Source organism: Podarcis gaigeae, assembly GCF_964106915.1.
Source record: "Podarcis gaigeae genome assembly, chromosome: 10".
Taxonomy (NCBI): domain Eukaryota; kingdom Metazoa; phylum Chordata; class Lepidosauria; order Squamata; family Lacertidae; genus Podarcis; species Podarcis gaigeae.
Window position 1 is genome coordinate 5,352,484 of NC_139686.1, and position 19,796 is coordinate 5,372,279.

The 19,796-nt window shown below is 47.5% G+C and overlaps 1 protein-coding gene across 1 annotated transcript; it reads right to left on the minus strand.

The window, feature by feature from the left end:
• Positions 1-2,560: 2,560 nt before the first annotated feature.
• Positions 2,561-18,988, minus strand: ZC3HC1 (zinc finger C3HC-type containing 1). Its single transcript, XM_083700590.1, has 10 exons — positions 18,798-18,988; positions 16,563-16,674; positions 15,290-15,440; positions 13,621-13,704; positions 12,693-12,820; positions 10,976-11,130; positions 8,816-9,059; positions 6,922-7,137; positions 5,476-5,670; positions 2,561-3,338 (listed from the first exon to the last, which is right to left on the minus strand). Exons 1-10 carry the CDS (start codon positions 18,953-18,955, stop codon positions 3,270-3,272), a joined length of 1,512 nt encoding a protein of 503 aa, XP_083556716.1. The 5' UTR covers positions 18,956-18,988; the 3' UTR covers positions 2,561-3,269.
• Positions 18,989-19,796: the final 808 nt, after the last annotated feature.

Below are 19,796 nucleotides of genomic sequence, written 5' to 3' on the forward strand. Positions count from 1 at the left end.
GTTTTCCTCCCTCTCTCTTAACATCAGAACTTGTGGACATCCATTGAAGCAGACCCTTTGGGACAGATCTCGGCACAGCGCATAATTAAACTGCGGAACTCCCTCCCACAAGGTGCAGCAATGGCCAGCAACTTGGATGGATTTAAAAGAGAAATACAGTACCGTGTTTTTTGCTCTATAAGACTCACTTTTTCTCTCCTAAAAAGTAAGGGGAAATGTGTGTGTGTGTCTTATGGAGCGAATGCAGGCTGCGCAGCTATCGCAGAAGCCAGAACAGCAAGAGGGATCGCTGCTTTCACTGCGCAGCGATCCCTCTTGCTGTTCTGGCTTCTGAGATTCAGAATATTTTTTTTCTTGTTTTCCTCCTCCAAAAAATAGGTGCGACTTGTGGTCTGGTGCATCTTATAGAGCGAAAAATACGGTAATTGTTATCAATGGCTGTGCTCTGTCTACACTATTGGAGGCAGCAATGCTTTTGAATCCCAGCTGCTGCAAACCACAGAAGGGGAGAGTTCCTTTTGAGGTCTGCTAGCCATAAGGGTTATGTTCTGCTTCCATGGTTGCAGGTGACAATGCTTCTGAATACTGTATTTGGTGCTTTTGGTTTTGCTATTTATTTTGCGCTTTGGTTTTTGAGGCTTTTTCGGTTAATTTGTTTTTGTGACTGTGTGGAACCCAGTTCAGCTACTAATTGATTGTGTGACTGCAGAAATGGGATAAAAGCCCCCATCCAAACAATGACTCTCATCAGTGCAGGTAAGGGGGAAAAAAGAATTTTAATTTTTATCATCTTCAATACTGTATTATTTATTTTATACTACAGCACATTATTGCTTTTATTTTATGGATCAATGGTCTCGTTAAAGAGTAAAATTCATCTTAAACTGCTCTTTTAGGGGTTGTTTTTAAAAGTCTGGAACGGATTAATCTGTTTTGCATTACTTTCTATGGGAAAGCACACCTTGGTTTTTGAACGCTTTGGTTTTGGAACAGACTTCTGGAACGGATCAAGTTTGAGAACCAAGGTACCACTGTACCGGTTGCTGGAAATGGCAGGGAGAATTGCTCTTGCGCTCGAATCCTGCTTCTGGGTTTCCCCCATTCGGCCGCTGTGAGAAGAACAGGATGCTGGGAAAGATGGGCCATGTGCCGGATCCAGCAGGCTTCATCTAGCTCAAGGTCCATCTAGTTCAGTATTGTCTCCTTTTGACTTGCAGCAACTTTCGGGAGTTTTAGGCAAGGCAGCTGCCATTGGGGGTCGTTTCTGCATGTAAAGCAAATGGCTTTCCCACCAAAAGATGCCTTTACCCCTTCTGCACTGTGTGTCAAGGACCGCCCCCCCCCCGCAGCAATGGCTGCAATATAGTATTAGGCAAGTTGAGCACCAAATGCCCTCAATCTCCACGGTGAATTCTGTCTCCAAGATTCAGGTTTTTCAGAAAATCTGGAACTTTTTAAAGCAAGGAACAAAACAGCCGAGTGTCAAACTGGGAAGCACGTGGAGATGAACGCAGTTGGATGGCGAGGGGCAGATCCTGCACTTTGTGTAAGGAGAAGGGAATTAAAAAATCAGCACCCTGGGAATTCAAAACAGGATTCTGCAATCCGGTTAAACACGGAAAGCAAATTTGCATTATTTGTTAGAGGTGTTGCTTATGTTTGTTATTGCCAGGCTTCCTTGGAAGATTTTAAGCGGAGGTTCGATGGCCACCTGTCAGAGATTCTTTAGCTGTTATTGATGCATTGCCGGGGGACGGGCTAGATGACCCTTGGCCATCCCTTCCAACCCTCCAATTCTGTGATCGGCAAGACTAAATTCCTGACTTCCTGCTGAAGCCAGTCATGCCTCTGTAACACAGGCGAGCAGCCAAGAACACTCCTCTGAATAATCTCAGTGATCAGGCTGGGATATAAGGGCTCAGGTATCCTGGATCCAAGTTGCTCAGGGCTCTGGGGATATCAGGTGTAGGCGACACGGTTGCCAATGCACGATCGGGAGCCTGGTGACTATGTTGACAAGAGAAACCAGGCTTTGGCTTCAGAACCAAAGCCTTCCGGCTCAGCTGTTTGAGGGAGATAAAAATCTGGCCCACGGAGCCAAGGAGAGTTCCTCACCCTTACTAGACAGGAACGCATGATCTTCATAAATGCATCCTACTCAAAATCAATTCTTTGGCCGTCCAGATTGTACAACTTACCGTATTTTTCACTCTATAAGACGCACCAGACCACAAAACGCACCTAGTTTTTGGAGGAGGAAAACAAGAAAAAAAATATTCTGAATCTCAGAAGCCAGAACAGCAAGAGGGATCGCTGCGCAGTGAAAGCAGCAATCCCTCTTGCTGTTCTGGCTTCTGGGATAGCTGTGCAGCCTGCATTCGCTCCATAAGAAGCACACACATTTCCCCTTACTTTTTAGGAGGGAAAAAGTGAGTCTTATAGAGCAAAAAATACGGTAGGCTGATAAGGAACAAAAAGCTATTTGGTAGAGAAAGCCTATGGCTCCTGGCAGTCTCACACGCTAATGGAAATCTGAGCGAAGTTATGATAATAAAAAAAAGACAGCAAAATGTTTTATTAATGTCAAGTTCTCCAGACCTCAGTCTGGGTACAAAACTCAACAGGAGCGCCACATCTACGTTGCAAACTTAAATTGGTTTTAATGTCATTTAAATAGCATGGCTCCCCCCCCCCAAAAAAAAGATGGCAGGAAGTTGTAGTTTTTGTGCAGGGGCTGAGAATGTTTGGTCGGATAGCCCTAGGCCTCTTGCAGAACTACAGTTCCCAGGATCCCTTGCAGCAGGAGGGCAGTGAGCCTCAACTGCAAAACCAATTTAATTCTGTAGCTGAGACGTACCCAAATCTGCCACATGCAAAGTGGGCCATCTCTCCCATCTTCTCTCAGTTCAATTCAAGCCAGGGGCACATCAGGGAAATTCAGCTCCACCTAAGATGGAGAATCGCCCATGGCAGTTGGGAACCAGTGCAAAGGATTCAGGAAACCATCATGTAAACCCTAAGAAGGCATAGAAAAAGATGGATCCCCATGGCTGCAATCGACGTGTCTTCTTCCCATTGTTAGCCGGTTGCTGCCCTTGAGGATTACTCCAGGTTACAAGTTTGGGGCGAAGGCAAGTTTTCCCGGGACAGCCTTGCCACCAGTGCAAATAATAAGTCTTTTTCCATTGATAACAAAGAGACAGAGAGAGAATTCCATCCATTATGCTTAGCAGGTTCCTTTCCACAATGCTGTCAAAGGCCGGAGGTTCTCAGGAGGAACAGGGAGCTTCCCATTGCCGGAAAATCCGGAAGACCTTGCGGGATTTCACAGAGAGGTTCTGTAGCAGGAAGGAGAGACAAACTTAAGCATTCACACAAACGCAGGCAAAAACGTGTAGTGTTATCTCAGGAGGCAGCAGTGTGATGCTGCAGCAGAAATGGACAATGCAATTTCAGGCTGCATTACTAGAAGTTTCCACAGATGGGATTTCCCTGAACAAACCCTGTCAGAAGAAGAAGAAGAATAATTTGAATTTGATATCCCGCTTTATCACTACCCAAAGGAGTCTCAAAGCGGCTCACATTCTCCTTTCCCTTCCTCCCCCGCAACAAACACTCTGTGGGGTGAGTGGGGCTGAGAGACTTCAGAGAAGTGTGACTGGCCCAAGGTCACCCAGCAGCTGCATGTGGAGGAGCGGAGACGCGAACCCGGTTCCCCAGATTACGAGTCCACCGCTCTTAACCACTACACCACACTGGCTCTCTGTCAGCAAAAGCCCTGGAGCAATGATGCTTTCCCCTACCCCCCAAATTATATCTTGAGAACCCCCAGAATGGTGAGCAGGGGGTGTTTGGGGGGGAATCGTTCCATCTCGCAAGCAGTAACTACAGCTCCCAACAGTCCCAACCAGCACATCTGGGAGTTGTATTCTGAAAACCGGGTTGGTGGAGGCTCTTGTAGACAACTCTGCATGAGTTCAGAAGATGATAATAAAGATTGGCAGGGGTGTGGGGAACAACTCAAGGGAGGGAAGGATGTAGGAAAGGACTACAGTGGTACCTCGGGTTACATACGCTTCAGGTTACAGACTCCGCTAACCCAGAAATAGTGCTTCAGGTTAAGAACTTTGCTTCAGGATGAGAACAGAAATTGTGCTCCAGTGGTGTGGTGGCAGCAGGAGGCCCCATTAGCTAAAGTGGTGCTTCAGGTTAAGAACAGTTTCAGGTTAAGAACGGACCTCCGGAACAAATTAAGTACTTAACACGAGGTACCACTGTACATTTTACCGAAAGGCTGAGGTGTGTTGGGGACGGATGGACACATGAAACCTTCCTCAAATCCCTGCAGAAAGAACAGGGCAAAGACTTTGTTCTTTGCCGCCCCACAGGGCAAAGGACCAGAACTAACAGGCTGAAGTTCCAGGGGGACAGATTCTGGGTGAACACCGAGAGAAACTCCTCAATGGTCAGAGCAGTTCCACAATGGAACCAGTCCCCTGGGTTTCTCAAAGAGGTAGATACTGACCCCTCCTGAGGTTGAAGGGGCTCTACAGGGGTGGAAAAGGTTATGAGGTGCAGTGCATAAATTTAATTTGGAACGATGGGCATCAGAAATCAAAGGCGTGGGCATGAAGCTCATTGGGTGACCTTGGGCCAGTCCCTGCCTCTCAGCTTAACCTACCCCACAGGGTTGATTGTGGGGATTAAATGAGGAGGGGGAAAACCATTCACACCACCTTGAGCTCCTTGGAGGAAAAGGCGGGATGTACCGTATTTTTCGCTCTATAAGACGCACCAGACCACAAGACGCACCTAGTTTTTGGAGGAGGAAAACAAGAAAAAAATTATTCTGAATCTCAGAAGCCAGAACAGCAAGAGGGATCGCTGCGCAGTGAAAGCAGCAATCCCTCTTGCTGTTCTGGCTTCTGGGATAGCTGCACAGCCTGCATTCGCTCCATAAGACGCACACACATTTCCCCTTACTTTTTAGGAGGGAAAAAGTAAGTCTTATAGAGCAAAAAATACGGTAAATTCCGCAATTAATTTACTAATAAAATTAATGTACAGAGTGCACTACCCAAGCACATGTATGTAAGAAGCTCTGTATGTAAGAAGCTGTTTGTAAGCTCTGTATGTAAGAAGCTGTTTTCAGAGAATGGTATTCCTTTTTCTTCTTTTTTTTACATTTTATGATTCCTAGTAATGATGGATAAATGCTGATCATATACAGTGGTACCTCTGGTTGCGAACAGGATCCGTTCCGGAGCCCCATTCGTAACATGAGCAGAACGCAACCTGCGTCCGCGGGTCGCAGGTCGCGATTTGCTGCTTCTGCGCATGCCATCTAGGCTTGTGCCCATCCCTGCCTCTTGTCTTAGGGAGTTCCACAGGCTAACCACACGGTGTGCGGAAAAGGGTTTTCCTTGTTCTGTACAGCGCCTAGCACGCCACGGGCACTGGGAGACGGGTTCTCACCTCTGACTCCACATCCACAGGCCGGTCAGACTGCCTAGAAGCCAGGAGGGCCTTCAAGGTGACCTGCCAGCCGAGGTCTTCCTTTTCCTCCTGTTGGGTCCCTCCAGAGCTCACAGGATCCTTCATCACGTTGACCCACGGGCACCAGTCGCGGTGCTGGGAAATGGGGTCAAAGAAGCTCCGGATAGATGAATCCTGAGAGAGAGAGAGGAGAGGGGAATTTATTATTATTATTTTTTATATATACATTTTTATTAATTTCTTAACATATCAGTTCCAACAGTCATACAACATATCTTCACATCTTATACAATATTTTTGACTTCCGTCAACACCTCTGATGATTTTCCGTTCTTTATCACTTAATCTGCATTTCTCAATTTACTATTACATTTAATTATCCTTAACTAATAATTTTTCCCATAATCTGTTCACCGCAATTACTTTTCAAATACCCGTATTTTCCACTCCATAAGGCGCACCTAGCTTTTAGAGGGGGAAATCAAGAAAAAAAAATCTTATTCCCCCCCCCCCCCAAAGAGCAGCGGACAGAACTTCTCCCAGAGCTTCTCGGGGCTGCGGGGGGAAGCCCAGGTCTCCCCCCCAGCCCCAAAGAGCGAAGAAGCCAAGACTTCAAGTAGGATGGCTTCCGGCCGGAGGGGCTGTGCGCGGCTATGGCAATACCCCCACCTCCCGCAAAAGCCCACAGGAGCCGCGCACCCTTTAAGGAGCGCGCGGCTCCTGCAGGCTTTTCTACGAGGAGGGAGAAGGGACTGGCTGGCCGCATCAGTCCCTTCTCCCTCCTGGGGAAAAGCCCGCAAGAGCCGCACGAAGCTTGTGTGCGGCTTTTGGGGGTTTTTCCTGCCTGCCTCCCCCCTGCATTCACTCCATAAGACGCACACACATCTCCCCTTACTTTTTAGGAGGGGAAAAGTGTGTCTTATGGAACGAAAAATACAGTAGCTCATATATTTGCCCCAGCCTTCTAAGAAGCTCTGATCCCGCAGGTTTCGAATCCTTCCTGTTAATTTATCGAGAGGAGCCGGGAATTTCAATGGGAGGAGGACAAAAGAAAGCAGGCGTTCAAAGCCATGGCAGAGAAGAGAAACCGGGAATCAGTGTGTTTTTACATGAGTAGAATGTGTCCCCTTATTTAAAAGGCATCTCTGGGTTATTTGTGGGGCCTGCCTGGTGTTTTTACATGAGTAGAATGTGTGCTCTTATTTAAAAGGCATCTCTGGGTTATTTGTGGGGCATAGGAACTCGTTCATCCCCCCCCAATATAGTCCGGCACCCCACAAGGTCTGAGGGACAGTGGACCAGCCCCCTGCTGAAAAAGTTTGCTGACCGCTGGTCTAGTTTATATTTCTCCTTCCTGAAATCTTCTGTCTCTCGAAAGGTTGGCTTCTTCCTCCTCCTTCTCCATTCCCCCTGCCAAGCACTCACCGAGCTGCTGGTGGAGCACAGTCGCGCCCGCTTGGTCCTCCGATGAGGGCTGCAAGAGACCTCTGCCCCCAGGCTGCCATCACTTTGCCCCATGCTGCGGGTGACGGGACGGCTGCGGGTGGTGGGGCTCGCTGCTTCCGCCTCGGCTCGTTCGCTGGAGCTAGAGCTGTCCCAGCTGCGCATGCGGCTGATCACGGGGGACGGGCTCTTCTCGTGCTGCCCAAGGGAAGGAGGGCAAGAGGAAGAGGCATTAGCTGGGTGTGCCCTCCCCCTGCGTTAAAGCAAGGAGTGGGACTCAGAAGGGGTCCCAGGGGGGCAGAAACTATTCTCCCTCCATCCCACTCCTACACAGAGGCAGCAAGTGACAGAGAGAGGTGAAGACAGAGACAATGAAGACAGAGACAATGAAGACAGAGACAACAGACGAAGACCAAGTTAAAAAAGACACAGGGTCAGGAGATTTGCAGTAAGGGAAATGAAAAGATGAGAGCAGTAGAAATAAGCCCATACTGCCAGAATATTCCCACCTTGCCTAATTTATATGGATCACGGATTTCCTTTATGGGTTACTTTAGCATGCAGCATTCTTTTGTTAAAGGTAGCAGACTCTCCTTCATTGGAGGTATTTAAACAGAAGCCAGATGGCCATCTGTTAGGAATTTTTCAGCTGTGCTTCCTGCGTGGCAGCGGGTTCAACTGGACAACACTTGTACAGTGGTACCTTGGTTTATGTACGTCTTGGTTTGCATTCGTTTTGGATTACAAACACGTCAAACCCAGAAGTGTGTGTCCCAGTTTGCAACCTTTTTTTGGATTACAACCCTTTTTTTGGGGGGGGGGTTTACGAACAAATTTATTTTTTTTGGAGGCCCCATTGGCGAAAGTGCGCCTTGGGTTACAATCTGTTTTGGTTTACAAACGGACCTCCGGAACGGATTATAGTTGTTAACCAAGGTACCACTGTAGTCCCTTCCAACTCTACAATAGGGTAAACACACCCTTACGATACGATAATCAATACGATATCTTTATTGTCATTGTCCCATATAGAACAACGAAATTGAAAAAATCTACATCAGACATTCGAAACCCAACAGGCCTGCTGTCCCAGCTATCCCAGCCTGGTTAGCCCCCTAAAAACTGTAATACCCCATAATTAATACAATATACTCCCATAGAAACTACCTTACACTGCGTTTAAAACCAAAATCACATTTGAATAGAAACTGTTTCTCAGGCGGCTAGTCCTAGTCTTTATAACCCTGTACCTTCTTCCAAACGGCAGAAGCTGAAAGAGATCATTTCCGGGGTGCGTACTATCCTGTGCTATCTCTGCAGCTTTCTTATGGCATCTTAGGTAAAGGTAAAGGGACCCCTGACCATTAGGTCAAGTCGTGACCAACTCTGCGGTTATGGCACTCATCTTGGTTTATTGGCCGAGGGAGCCGGCGTACAGCTTCCGGGTCATGTGGCCAGCACGACTAAGCCACTTCTGGCGAACTACAGCAGCACACGGAAACTCCGTTTACCTTCCCGCCGGAGCGGTACCTATTTATCTACTTGCACTTTGTGCTTTCGAACTGCTAGGTTGGCAGGAGCAGGGACCGAGCAATGGGAGCTCACCCCGTCACGGGGATTCGAACCGCCAACCTTCTGACTGGTAAGCCCTAGGCTCTGTGGTTTAACCCACAGCGCCACCCGCGTCCCTTATTACACTCTAAAAGTCTCAGGAGGAGATCCAGAAAATCTAAACAGAGCCCAAGAATGCAAATAAAGATTTTTGCTGGTGGTACAAATGCAGGGCAGGGATTCAAAAGAGGAGTCCCTGCCCCGATGTGAAAGGAAGCCCCTTCCAGCTTAGACCTGTAACTTGCCCCCCCCCCCCAAGACTGACCTGCTCAGAGCCCAGAGGGAAGCTCGTGTCCCGGCTACGGGTCATCATCCGGCGTGGGGACGTGGGCACCGCGGGGACTCTGTCCGTGCGCCCGTCCGAAAAAGGGAGAGGAGTGCTGGTGAGGCTGGAGGGAGGCTCCATCTCAGGGATGGCCGACTCGATCTGGTGGAAACCCCATAGGCCCACCTTCCTCATGCAGCGACAGCAGGTGATCAAGGGGAGATGGACGGATGCAGAGGAAGGGCTGAGGGAAGACGCAAAAATTAAAATCAGGGGATGGAGGAAATGCGATCCATACCAATACATCAACCTAGCCCTATCTGCAAAGCTCTGGGGTTTCCAAGTCCCTCTAGGCTCACCTTTCCCAAGCTAGTGCCCTCCAGATGTTTGGAACCCAGCAACATCTGGAGAGCCACAGCTTCCCCGTCCCTGCGACAGATGGTGATTACAAGGGCAGCTGCGGGACAACTTGGCCAGTACAGAAGGAGCAGGGGAGATGGGACAGGAACGTGGGAATGTCTGAATGTGCCTGACATCTTTCAAAAAGATTTCAGAGAATGGAGACTATTCAAAGAATATATAAGGTTATATTATTATTATTATAATGATGCTATCCTAGCAGAACTGAATGGTACTTGTATATACCGTATTTTTCGCTCTATAAGACGCACCAGACCACAAGACGCACCTAGTTTTTGGAGGAGGAAAACGAGAAAAAAAATATTCTGAATCTCAGAAGCCAGAACAGGAAGAGGGATCGCTGCGCAGTGAAAGCAGCAATCCCTCTTGCTGTTCTAGCTTCTGGGATAGCTGCGCAGCCTGCATTCGCTCCATAAGACACATACACATTTCCCCTTACTTTTTAGCAGGGAAAAAGTGAGTCTTATAGAGCAAAAAATACAGTAACAAATGGAATAAATATACTAGATGAATATACAGGAAAAGTTATAAAACAAACTGCGCGATAAAATTAAGACAATAGAAAAAGTACAACGAGAATGATTGGAAGTTTCTTTCAGAAGACTTTACAGTGGTACTTCGGGATACATACGCTTCAGGTTACATACACTTCAGGTTACAGACGCTTCAGTTTACAGACTCTGCTAAGCCAGAAATAGTACTTCGGGTTAAGAACTTTGCTTCAGGATGAGAACAGAAATCGTGCTCCAGCGGCACGGCAGCAGCAGGAGGCCCCATTAGCTAAAGTGGTGCTTCAGGTTAAGAACAGTTTCAGGTTAAGAACAGACCTCCAGAACGAATTAGGTACTTAACCCGAGGTACCACTGTATTAGAAAAGACAGGATGTTATAACCAATATTCATTTCTTACTGTGCTTTTTATTTTTATTCCCTTTATCTTCTATTATATTTGTACTCTCTCTATTATTATTATTATACTCTCTATTTGTAATATATATGTACATATATATGTAAGATGATATTTTAAATTAATAAAGACAATTTTTTTTTTTTTAAAAAGGCATCTTTCGATTGGGTATGTTTAGCCTGCAGAAGAGAAGACTCAGCGATGGTATGATAGCCATCTTCATATACGTGAAGGGCTGTCCCGTGAAAGGCGGAGCAAGCTTGTTTTCTGCTGGATTCAAATTACAAGACAGTAGATTACAAGACAGATTCAAATTACAAGACAGGGAGAACCTTCTGGTGGTAAGAGCTGTTTGACAGTGGAATGTCACTTCATTGGAGGTTTTTAAACAAGAGATTAAAAAAAGGTAAAGGGACCCCTGACCATTAGGTCCAGTCGTGACCGACTCTGGGATTGCGGCGCTCATCTCGCTTTACTGGCCAAGGGAGCCGGCGTACAGCTTCCGGATCATGTGGCCAGCAGGACTAAGCCGCTTCTGGCGAACCAGAGCAGCGCACGGAAACGCCGTTTACCTTCCTGCCAGAGCGGTACCTATTGATCTACTTGCACTTTGATGTGCTTTCGAACTGCTAGGTGGGCAGGAGCAGGGACCGAGCAACGGGAGCTCACCCCGTCACAGGGATTCGAACCGCCGACCTTCTGATCCGCAAGTCCTAGGCACCACCTGCGTCCCATTTCTTTAGCTGTGCTTCCTGCACTGCAGGCGGTCGGGTTAGCTGACTCTCTCAGTCCCCTTCCAATTCTACAATTCCATGATTCCAGTTGCCTACATACCTACTAGTCCATCCACAGAGGGCCAAGATGCAGGCCGGGACATGGATCTGAAGGTCTGAGGCACGTTTGACTGGCGTCTTCTCACTGTCTATTTTGCAGTCGGCTTCCTCCTCGATCAGCTGCAGGACGTGGCTGATCTTCTCTTCTGTCAAGCCCTGGGAAGCCAAACGAACCATGTTAACACACTCCCTAAAGGGAACTGCCTGCCTTCTGTGTTTGGTTACCTAGAAAACTTGGGATTCTGTACCTGAAAAGCTCCCATTCTTCCCAAAGTGAGCTGGGGAGCAGAGATCTCTCCAGTTTCATGCAGGAGCTCCAGAAAGGAAGGAAGAGAAAATGCCAACGGGCCTTCATGGAAAAGAGGTTGGGTCAGAGAGACGCCACTCTCCTTTAGTCCCCAATGGCAGCCTCTCTCCCCCCAGGTGGAAAATCCAAGGCTGGGAGAGCAAAGAGTCTGACCTGGTAGAAGGCAGCTTTCACCAACTCCACCTGGTACGCAGGCTGAGACCCTACCTGCCCGCGGACTGTCTCGCCAGAGTGGTGCATGCTCTAGTTATCTCCCGCTTGGACTACTGCAATGTGCTCTACGTGGGGCTCCCTTTGAAGGTGACCCGGAAACTGCAACAAATCCAGAATGCGGCAGCTAGACTGGGGACTGGGAGCGGCCGCCAAGACCATATAACACCGGTCTTGAAAGACCTACATTGGCTCCCAGTATGTTTCCGAGCACAATTCAAAGTGTTGGTGCTGACCTTGAAAGCCCTAAACAGCCTTGGTCCTGTATACCTGAAGGAGCGTCTCCACCCCTGTCATTCTGCCTGGACGCTGAGGTCCAACTCCGAGGGCCTTCTGGCAGTTCCCTCCCTGCGAGAAGCCACGGTACAGAGGGCCTTCTCGGTGGTGGCACCCGCCCTGTGGAACGCCCTCCCATCAGATGTCAAAGTGATAAACAACTACCTGACATTCAGACAGCCCTGTTCAGGGAAGTTTTTAATGTGTGACATTTTAGTGTATTTTTGGTCTCTGTGGAAGCTGCCCAGAGTAGCTGGGGAAACCCAGGGTACAAATAATATATTATTATTATTATTACTACTACTACTACTACCACTACTACTACTACTACTACTACTACTACTACAATGTTCCATGAGATTTTGAGACCTTGGGTGGCACCTGACAAACACACAAGTGCAAGGTTTTCCATTCGCACATGGAACTCGCCTGCAACTTGCACTCTTCCCAAATCTGCTACAGAGGGTTAGACGACCCCCCAGATTTAGTAGGTGTGCAAGTTTCATTGCATAGGTGGAAATCTTTGCACAAATGGAATGTGTTCCTTGGCACTATGTTGGATATAACCCCTTCAGCCTGAGTTTGACCAAACTGCGGGAGGCAGTGGAAGACAGGAGGGCCTGGCGTGCTCTGGTCCATGGGGTCACAAAGAGGCGGACACGACTAAACGACTAAACAACAACAACAATCCATGCTTCCTGGACTGAGCTCAGACAATCAAGGCATGGCTACATCTTGGCTCCTTTTTCAAACCCTGAGAGTTGCAAGCTGGAATTTTGTTAGATCACCTCCAGCTCGTGAGTTACAGGTCAAGTGTCCCTCATTTAAAAATTCAGATTGATGCTCGAGTCCTTACCCCATGGACTCTCCCCTCTGCTTGTCTCACTACCCCCGGCAGGTTCGCAGGCCGCTTGAGAACTCTTACCATGCTTTTGAGATCTTCTGATTTCAGAGTAGGCAGCTGAAGTTCTAACTGGCAGAGGCTCTGAAAGCGCTCCAGGAAGTCGCTGAAAAGGGCAAGGGGCTCGTCGACCAGCAAGACAGAAAAGCGATCTAATCAAAAGGCAGAAGAAATAGCAGTCTTAAGAACAGTTGGCCAACAAACAGTGGGGCAGGCAGAGCAGTCAACAAAAATGCTTGCCAGTGGCGACTTATTTAATCAAGTTTCAGATCAGACGCCACCCTTCTCCTCTCATGACTTCTTCCAGCATGCTCAAAAGCCATGGGGAAATCTTTGGCCATTTCCCCTTGGCTCCCTTTCAGGCTTTTAGTCATGCCACACATAAAAGGTAAAGGTAAAGAGACCCCTGACCGCTAGGTCCAGTCGTGGCCGACTCTGGGGTTGCGGCACTCATCTCGCTTTATTGACCGAGGGAGCCGGCGTACAACTTCCAGGTCATGTGGTCAACATGACTAAGCCGCTTCTGGCGAACCAGAGCAGTGCACGGAAACACCGTTTACCTTCCCGCCGGAGCGGTACCTATTTATCTACTTGCACTTTGACGTGCTTTCGAACTGCTAGGTTGGCAGGAGCAGGGACCGAGCTTTTCCGTGCGCTGCTCTGGTTCGCCAGAAGCGGCTTAGTCATGCTGGCCACATGACCCAGAAGCTGTACGCCGGCTCACTCGGCCAGTAAAGCGAGATGAGCGCCGCAACCCCAGAGTCAGCCATGACTGGACCTAATGGTCAGGGGTCCCTTTACCTTTACCAGCTTAAGACAGAACACCAAAAAGCATCCCCCCAAATGCAGACCATTATCGATGGTCCAAATGCCTGGGAGAATAAACACGTTTTCGCCTGTTAGCATGATCTAGCTCCTTTTCCCCACCTCAGCAAAGCGTCTCACTGCTTACCTGGACAGGGGCTGTCAGGCCAGAAGCAGAACTTCTCGTGAGCCGCTGACAAAGCCTTCCTCAGCTCCACGCACCTCTCTTTGTCTGGAAAGCAAACAGACCTCCTGAATGCCAGGTCTCCCCAGGAAAGGAGCCACCTTGAAAAATCCTTTAAAACTGGTTAAGTGACAAAGAAACCATGCCCATTCAATACCTGTCCAGAGCCTGGCACCTCCTCAACTGTTTCAGACGACAGCTCGCATCAGGCAAACTCAGTGTTTTGTTCAAATGCTTTTTATACCGATAACCTGCTGTTACATGGGACTGTCTCTGAGGGGTTGACCATACTCACCCAGTGCCATCATTGCCACAACAGCAGGTGCTTCTAGACTAACCACTTCCCTCCCCTTTTATGAAGATCACCCGCTCTAGGATCCCACAGCTAATTCTCCCCTGGTCTCCTCGCTGGCCCAAATAGGACTAATTTAGCCAGCTAGCCCTGGGGATCATCTAATGTTTATTGGATGGATTTACCCCCTCTAAATTGATTTTTGAATTCTGAATTTACTGTTATTCACGTTTTATACTGTATTTTATGCTCTTTTTCGTTCCGTCAATTAAGTGTTTTAAATTTGTTGCTAGCCACCCTGAGCCCTGTTTTCTGAACCGGGAAGGGCGGGGTATAAATAAAAAATTATTATTATTATTACTCGCTAGGGACACACAGGAACTGGTGCAAGGTGGTGGCTAAGAGACTGAGCGGTGAACTGGGAGTCCCCCAATTCAAATCTTGCCCACATCATGAATTCACTAGGGACTCCAGCTATCACCTAGCTGAAGCCATTCCAACAGGGCAGAGCAGTATGAGAGGTGCAGGGGTTAAAAAAATGCTATAAATCACAGACTGGGAACCTTTGGTCTTCCAGATGTTGTTGCACTATAGCTCCAATAATCTCTGATCACTGACCATGCTGATCATGCTGTTTAAGACTGATGGGAGTTCTTAAACATAAGAAGAGCACGCTGGATCATGTTGATGGCCCATGTAATCCAGCATCATGTAATAAGAAGAATAATTTATGATTTATACCCCGCCCATCTGGCTGGACTTCCCCAGCCACTCTGGGCGGCTTCCAGAAAAATATTAAAATACAGTAATACATCAAACATTAAAAGCTTCCCTAAACAGGGCTGCCTTCAGATGTCTTCTAAAAGTCTGGTAGTAGTTGTTCTCTTTGACATCTGGTGGCAGGGCACTCCACAGGGCGGGGGCCACCACTGAGAAGGCCCTCTGCCTGGTTCCCTGTAACTTGGCTTCTCACAGGGAGGGAACCGCCAGAAGGCCCTCGGTGCTGGACCTCAGTATCCGGGTAGAACGATGGGGGTGGAGACGCTCCTTCAGATATACTGGATGTTCTAAGAGCAGCCAACGAGATGCTGGTAGGACTCTTTTCATCTGGTTTCCAGCAACTGGTTTTCAGAACCATTCCAGTCCCTCATCCTGGAAGCAATGTGTGCCCCTCCCCAGAATTCATTTCCTAATGATCTCTAGCATTGAATTTGCCTTTCCCCCCACAGCTGTCCACATTCCACACTTGCCCAAGAAAATCACAGAATTGTGCAAATTGTTACAAAGGGTCGCCTTTAACAGACTGGGCCCTGTCAGGATTTGAGGCTCTGCAGCACTTACACTTGCTGAAGTCGAAAGCCAGCTGTAGACTGGCACAGAGGTAGGCCTGGCAGCTGGCACACTTCAACATATCGCACTCGATATTGGTCCATCCATACTTGGCACAAATCAGAGGAGACAACTCGTGGGGTTTGCCTGCCCACTTGAGGGAGTGCTTGCGTTAAGGAGCTCAACCTTTTATGCTTAGGATCATAGAATCATAGAGTTGGAAGAGACCACAAGGGCCATCGAGTCCAACCCCCTGCCAAGCAGGAAACACCATCAGAGCACTCCTGACATATGGTTGTCAAGCCTCTGCTTAAAGACCTCCAAAGAAGGAGACTTCACCACACTCCTTGGCAGCAAATTCCACTGTCGAACAGCTCTTACTGTCAGGAAGTTCTTCCTAATGTTTAGGTGGAATCTTCTTTCTTGTAGTTTGGATCCATTGCTCCGTGTCCGCTTCTCTGGAGCAGCAGAAAACAACCTTTCTCCTTCCTCTATGTGACATCCTTTTATATATTTGAACATGGCTATCATATCACCCCTTAACCTCCTCTTCTCCACGCTAAACATGCCCAGCTCCCTCTTCCGAGGTTTCCTCTTCCGAGGGCCTACCATGGAATTTAAAACTTTGTCCAACTTTCTCAGCTGTCTAAAGCACCTCCAGGTCCCTTTCCTTCTGTGATGGAACCCCTATTTGGGGACTTCCCTGGCTTTTCTGGCCCACATAGGACCAGTCTGGATAGTTGGCCTTGATGAAGATTTGACGTTTTCTCCCCGCAAACAGTTTTTGATCTGGGCTTCCACTGAAATGAGGCTACATTTTAAGTAGTATTGTAATCTTGTTTTTAAGTTGTATTTTAATCAATTGTTTTTATACTTGACGTTAGCCGCCCTGAGCCCGGTCTTAGCCGGGGATAAATAAAATAAAATAAATAAAATTGTCTGCAAGTCAGAAGAACCAATCTACTTAAGCTATTTTTTTCAGGTGGGACCAATCCTAGTTCCATCTATGCGTATGAAATGCCAGCACTTCCCCATTAGAAGTATGTTTTCCAGCCCCGGCTCTGCCTTTCTGTGCCCAATTCTTACCCTACTGCTGAACAGTCTTCTCACTTAGACCTTCACTCTCCTAACCTACAGAACATGCCCAACTGTGACTTGTTATGAATCCCCACTATTTGGCAGTTTCCAAATTACAAAATGGGGAAATTCCCAGTGGCTGATATTGCTCTTGACTACTGGGGAATTGCTCGATATAGTTGTCTCAGAAACAAGGGGAAAAGGATATGGTAAATGTTTCCACTCTGCTGAAGTAGGCTTCTTTACTGGTGGCCTCAAAAGGCAGCTCGTCGATCTGGGGAGATCCATTTGATACTTCAGTGAAAGCAGACGAATCCTTTCTGAAATGTAGGGAAGAAGTAAGAAAGTAAGACAATTATCTGTTCAGGGTGGCAGCAAGAACCAATTTCACTCCTGTCTTTCATCAGCTCAAATGTCTCTACAAAATAAGTTTCTACAATTGAACAGTTGAAGACCAGCAATCTTGGCCCACTGAACCAATATACAGTGGTACCTTGGTTTACAACCATAATCCATTCTGGAGGTCCGTTTGTAAACCAAAACAGATTGTAACTCTAGATGCACTTTCGCCAATGGGGCCCTCAAAAAAATTGTTCATAATCCAAAAAAAAAAAGGTTGTAATCCAAAAAAAGTTTGCAAACCAGGACACGCACTTCCGGGTTTGACATGTTTGTAATCCAAAACGTATGCAAACCAAGGTACCACTGTAGCTCAATGACAGTGCAAAGCACAGGATCAAATGTGTTAAAACCATTCAATCTTCACAGTCAGTACTCAGAATAGCTTTCAATTTCCATACAAACATACCAAATGGCACACGATTAACATGGTCATGCACAGGGGTTTTTTAAAAAATAAAATAAAAAATAATTCCCATTTATTTCTTCACACTTTTGACAATAGTGTATATTAGCATGAGCAGAAGTAGAAAGCAGTTGGGAACTGAGGTAAGGTAGCATTGTAGCAGCTTGTAACACTACTTTTTACAGGCAGTTGCTGCATTGGTGGCAACTGCTGGAACAGGCATCCACACCAGCACACCTGGCCTAGTAGGGAATGCTGCCCTCAGGCTTGAAAAGGTTCCCCACCCCTGATACAAACTAAAGCATTATCATCCACATGTTAAGTCCACAGCTGTCCTGGGAGCAGAAAACGGGGGATACCTGCCCTGCTTTGGGGGCATCCCCTAGGTTGGCAGATGGAAGTTTTTAATATGTGACATTTTAGTGTATTTTTTATCTCTGTTGGAAGCCGCCCAGAGTGGCTGGGGAAACCCAGCCAGATGGGCGGGGTACAAATAATAAATTATTATTATTATTATTATTATTATTATTATTATTATTATTATTGAAACAGAGTAATGCCCTGGATGTTCCTGTTTTCCCTTTGATAAAGCAGGGCAGTTCTTTCCAGTGAGGTCCAGCTCCGAGGACCTTCTGGCGGTTCCCTCCCTGTGAGAAGCCAAGTTACAGGAACCCAGCAGAAGGCCTTCTTGGTAGTGGCGCCTGCCCTGTGGAACGCCCTCCCACCAGATGTCAAAGAGAACAACAACTACCTGACATTTAGAAGACATCTGAAGCATTTCAGATTTGAAAATAAGGGATCAGCAGCCTCACCTGTCCTGGGGACAGTTTACGGGATATCTAACAGTCCAGGATAGCAGTGGGAAGCAGTGGGAAACAGCGCTGGAATAAGGGAATTTCCCGCAAAAAAAGGGAAGGCTGACAGCTATGATCTGAAGACAGCCTTGTTTACGGAAGCTTTTAATGTTTAATAGGTTATTGTAGTTTAATACAGTGGCACCCGAGGTTAAGTACTTAATTTGTTCCGGAGGTCCGTTCTTAACCTGAAACTGTTCTTAACCTGAAGCACCACTTTAGGTAATGGGGCCTCCTGCTGCTGCTGCGCCGCCGGAGCACGATTTCTGTTCTCATCCTGAAGCAAAGTTCTTAACCCGAGCTAATATTTCTGGGTTAGCGGAGTCTGTAACCTGAAGCGTCTGTAACCTGAGGTACCACTGTATTCTGTTGGAAGCCACCCAGAGTGGCTGGGGGAAACCCAGCCAGATGGGCGGGGTATAAATAATAAATTATAATCATATTATTATTCCTACAGTACGACTCATCTTTAACACCGCCTGACAGAATTGTTGCAAGGATAAAAATGGGGAGGAAGAAGGAGAGAACCAGGGAGGAAGGGGGGCAGGATGCATAAATGCACTGATCAAATCCAGGTTTCTATATCCTGTGCAATCCCAAACCCCTTGCTTCTTCTCAGCCCTAGGATCCCGCTTGCCCGTCACCGTCTGGCCTGAAGCAGCACCGAGGGGAAGACGAGGTTCTCCGGCACCAAAACCGCCTCGGACGCCGCGCAGGCCGTTTCTAGGTGCGGATGGGGCGGTCGGGCTTCGGCGTCGGCTGCTCGTCTCCCCTCCCCGCTCACCCTTCCGGGCTGCTCTCCTCCGGAGCGATCCCCTCATCGATCAGCTCCCGTATCTTCTGCGGCGTGATGGCCGGAGACTTCGTCTTGCCCCCCGAATCGCCATCCTCCTTCTCCGAGGCAGCAGCAGCAGCAGCTGCCGTAGCGCTGGGCGCCGCCATCTTGGTCCCTCGGTATAAACCTTCCGCCGCGCCTCCTCACCAAAGCAACGTTGGTTCCGGGGAGATTCGGTTCCGCGCTCATCACTACCCGCAAGGCTGATCTCTCTCTCTCTCTCTTTATTTATGCTTTTCAGCTTTATACATTTCACTGATTTTACAATCATTTTAACATTTCAAAAAATTTAACTTCCTTCCCCCTTTTTTCTGCGGTTACTTAAATTTATTTTTAATATCTTCTGCATATCCAAATGAACTTAGCTTGCTCATTTATTCGTCTACTTAAAATCTATATTCTTATAAAACTGCAGGTTATTACAATAATCCTGGTAATGGGTTTTATCTGTTTACAATTACTCAATAAACCATTTCCATTCTTTTATAAAAAGTTTTTTATCTTGATTTCTCATTCTTCCGGTAAGTTTTGACATTTTCTGCATATTCCATAACTTTTGCATCCATTTTTCCTGTGCTGGGACTTCTGCACAAGGCTGGTCTTGAAGGGAGTGGAACGGCCAAGCAAAGGACGGCAGCAATCACCTTCTCCCCTGGTTAGCAGCCACCCTCTGCCGAGAAAGTGCAGCAGGACAAAAAACGGGGAATAATAATAATAATAATAATAATAATAATAATATGGGGACGTGGGTGGCGCTGTGGGTTAAACCACAGAGCCTAGGACTTGCGATCAGAAGGTCGGCGGTTTGAATCCCCGCGACGGGGTGAGTTCACATTGCTCAGTCCCTGCTCCTGCCAACCTAGCAGTTCAAAAGCACGTCAAAGTGCAAGTAGATAAATAGGTACCACTCTGGCGGGAAGGTAAACGGCGTTTCTGTGTGCTGCTCTG

Bases quoted from the DNA above. Each gene is read 5' to 3' on its own strand.
- ZC3HC1 (XM_083700590.1), bottom strand. From the start codon at position 18,955: ATGGCGGCGCCCAGCGCTACGGCAGCTGCTGCTGCTGCTGCCTCGGAG. The intron at 11,131-12,692 runs GTAAGAGTTCTC...TTGGCTTCCCAG, and splicing joins CAGAAGATCTCAAAAGCATG to GGCTTGACAGAAGAGAAGAT. The intron at 5,671-6,921 runs GTGAGTGCTTGG...TCTCTCTCTCAG, and splicing joins TGTGCTCCACCAGCAGCTCG to GATTCATCTATCCGGAGCTT.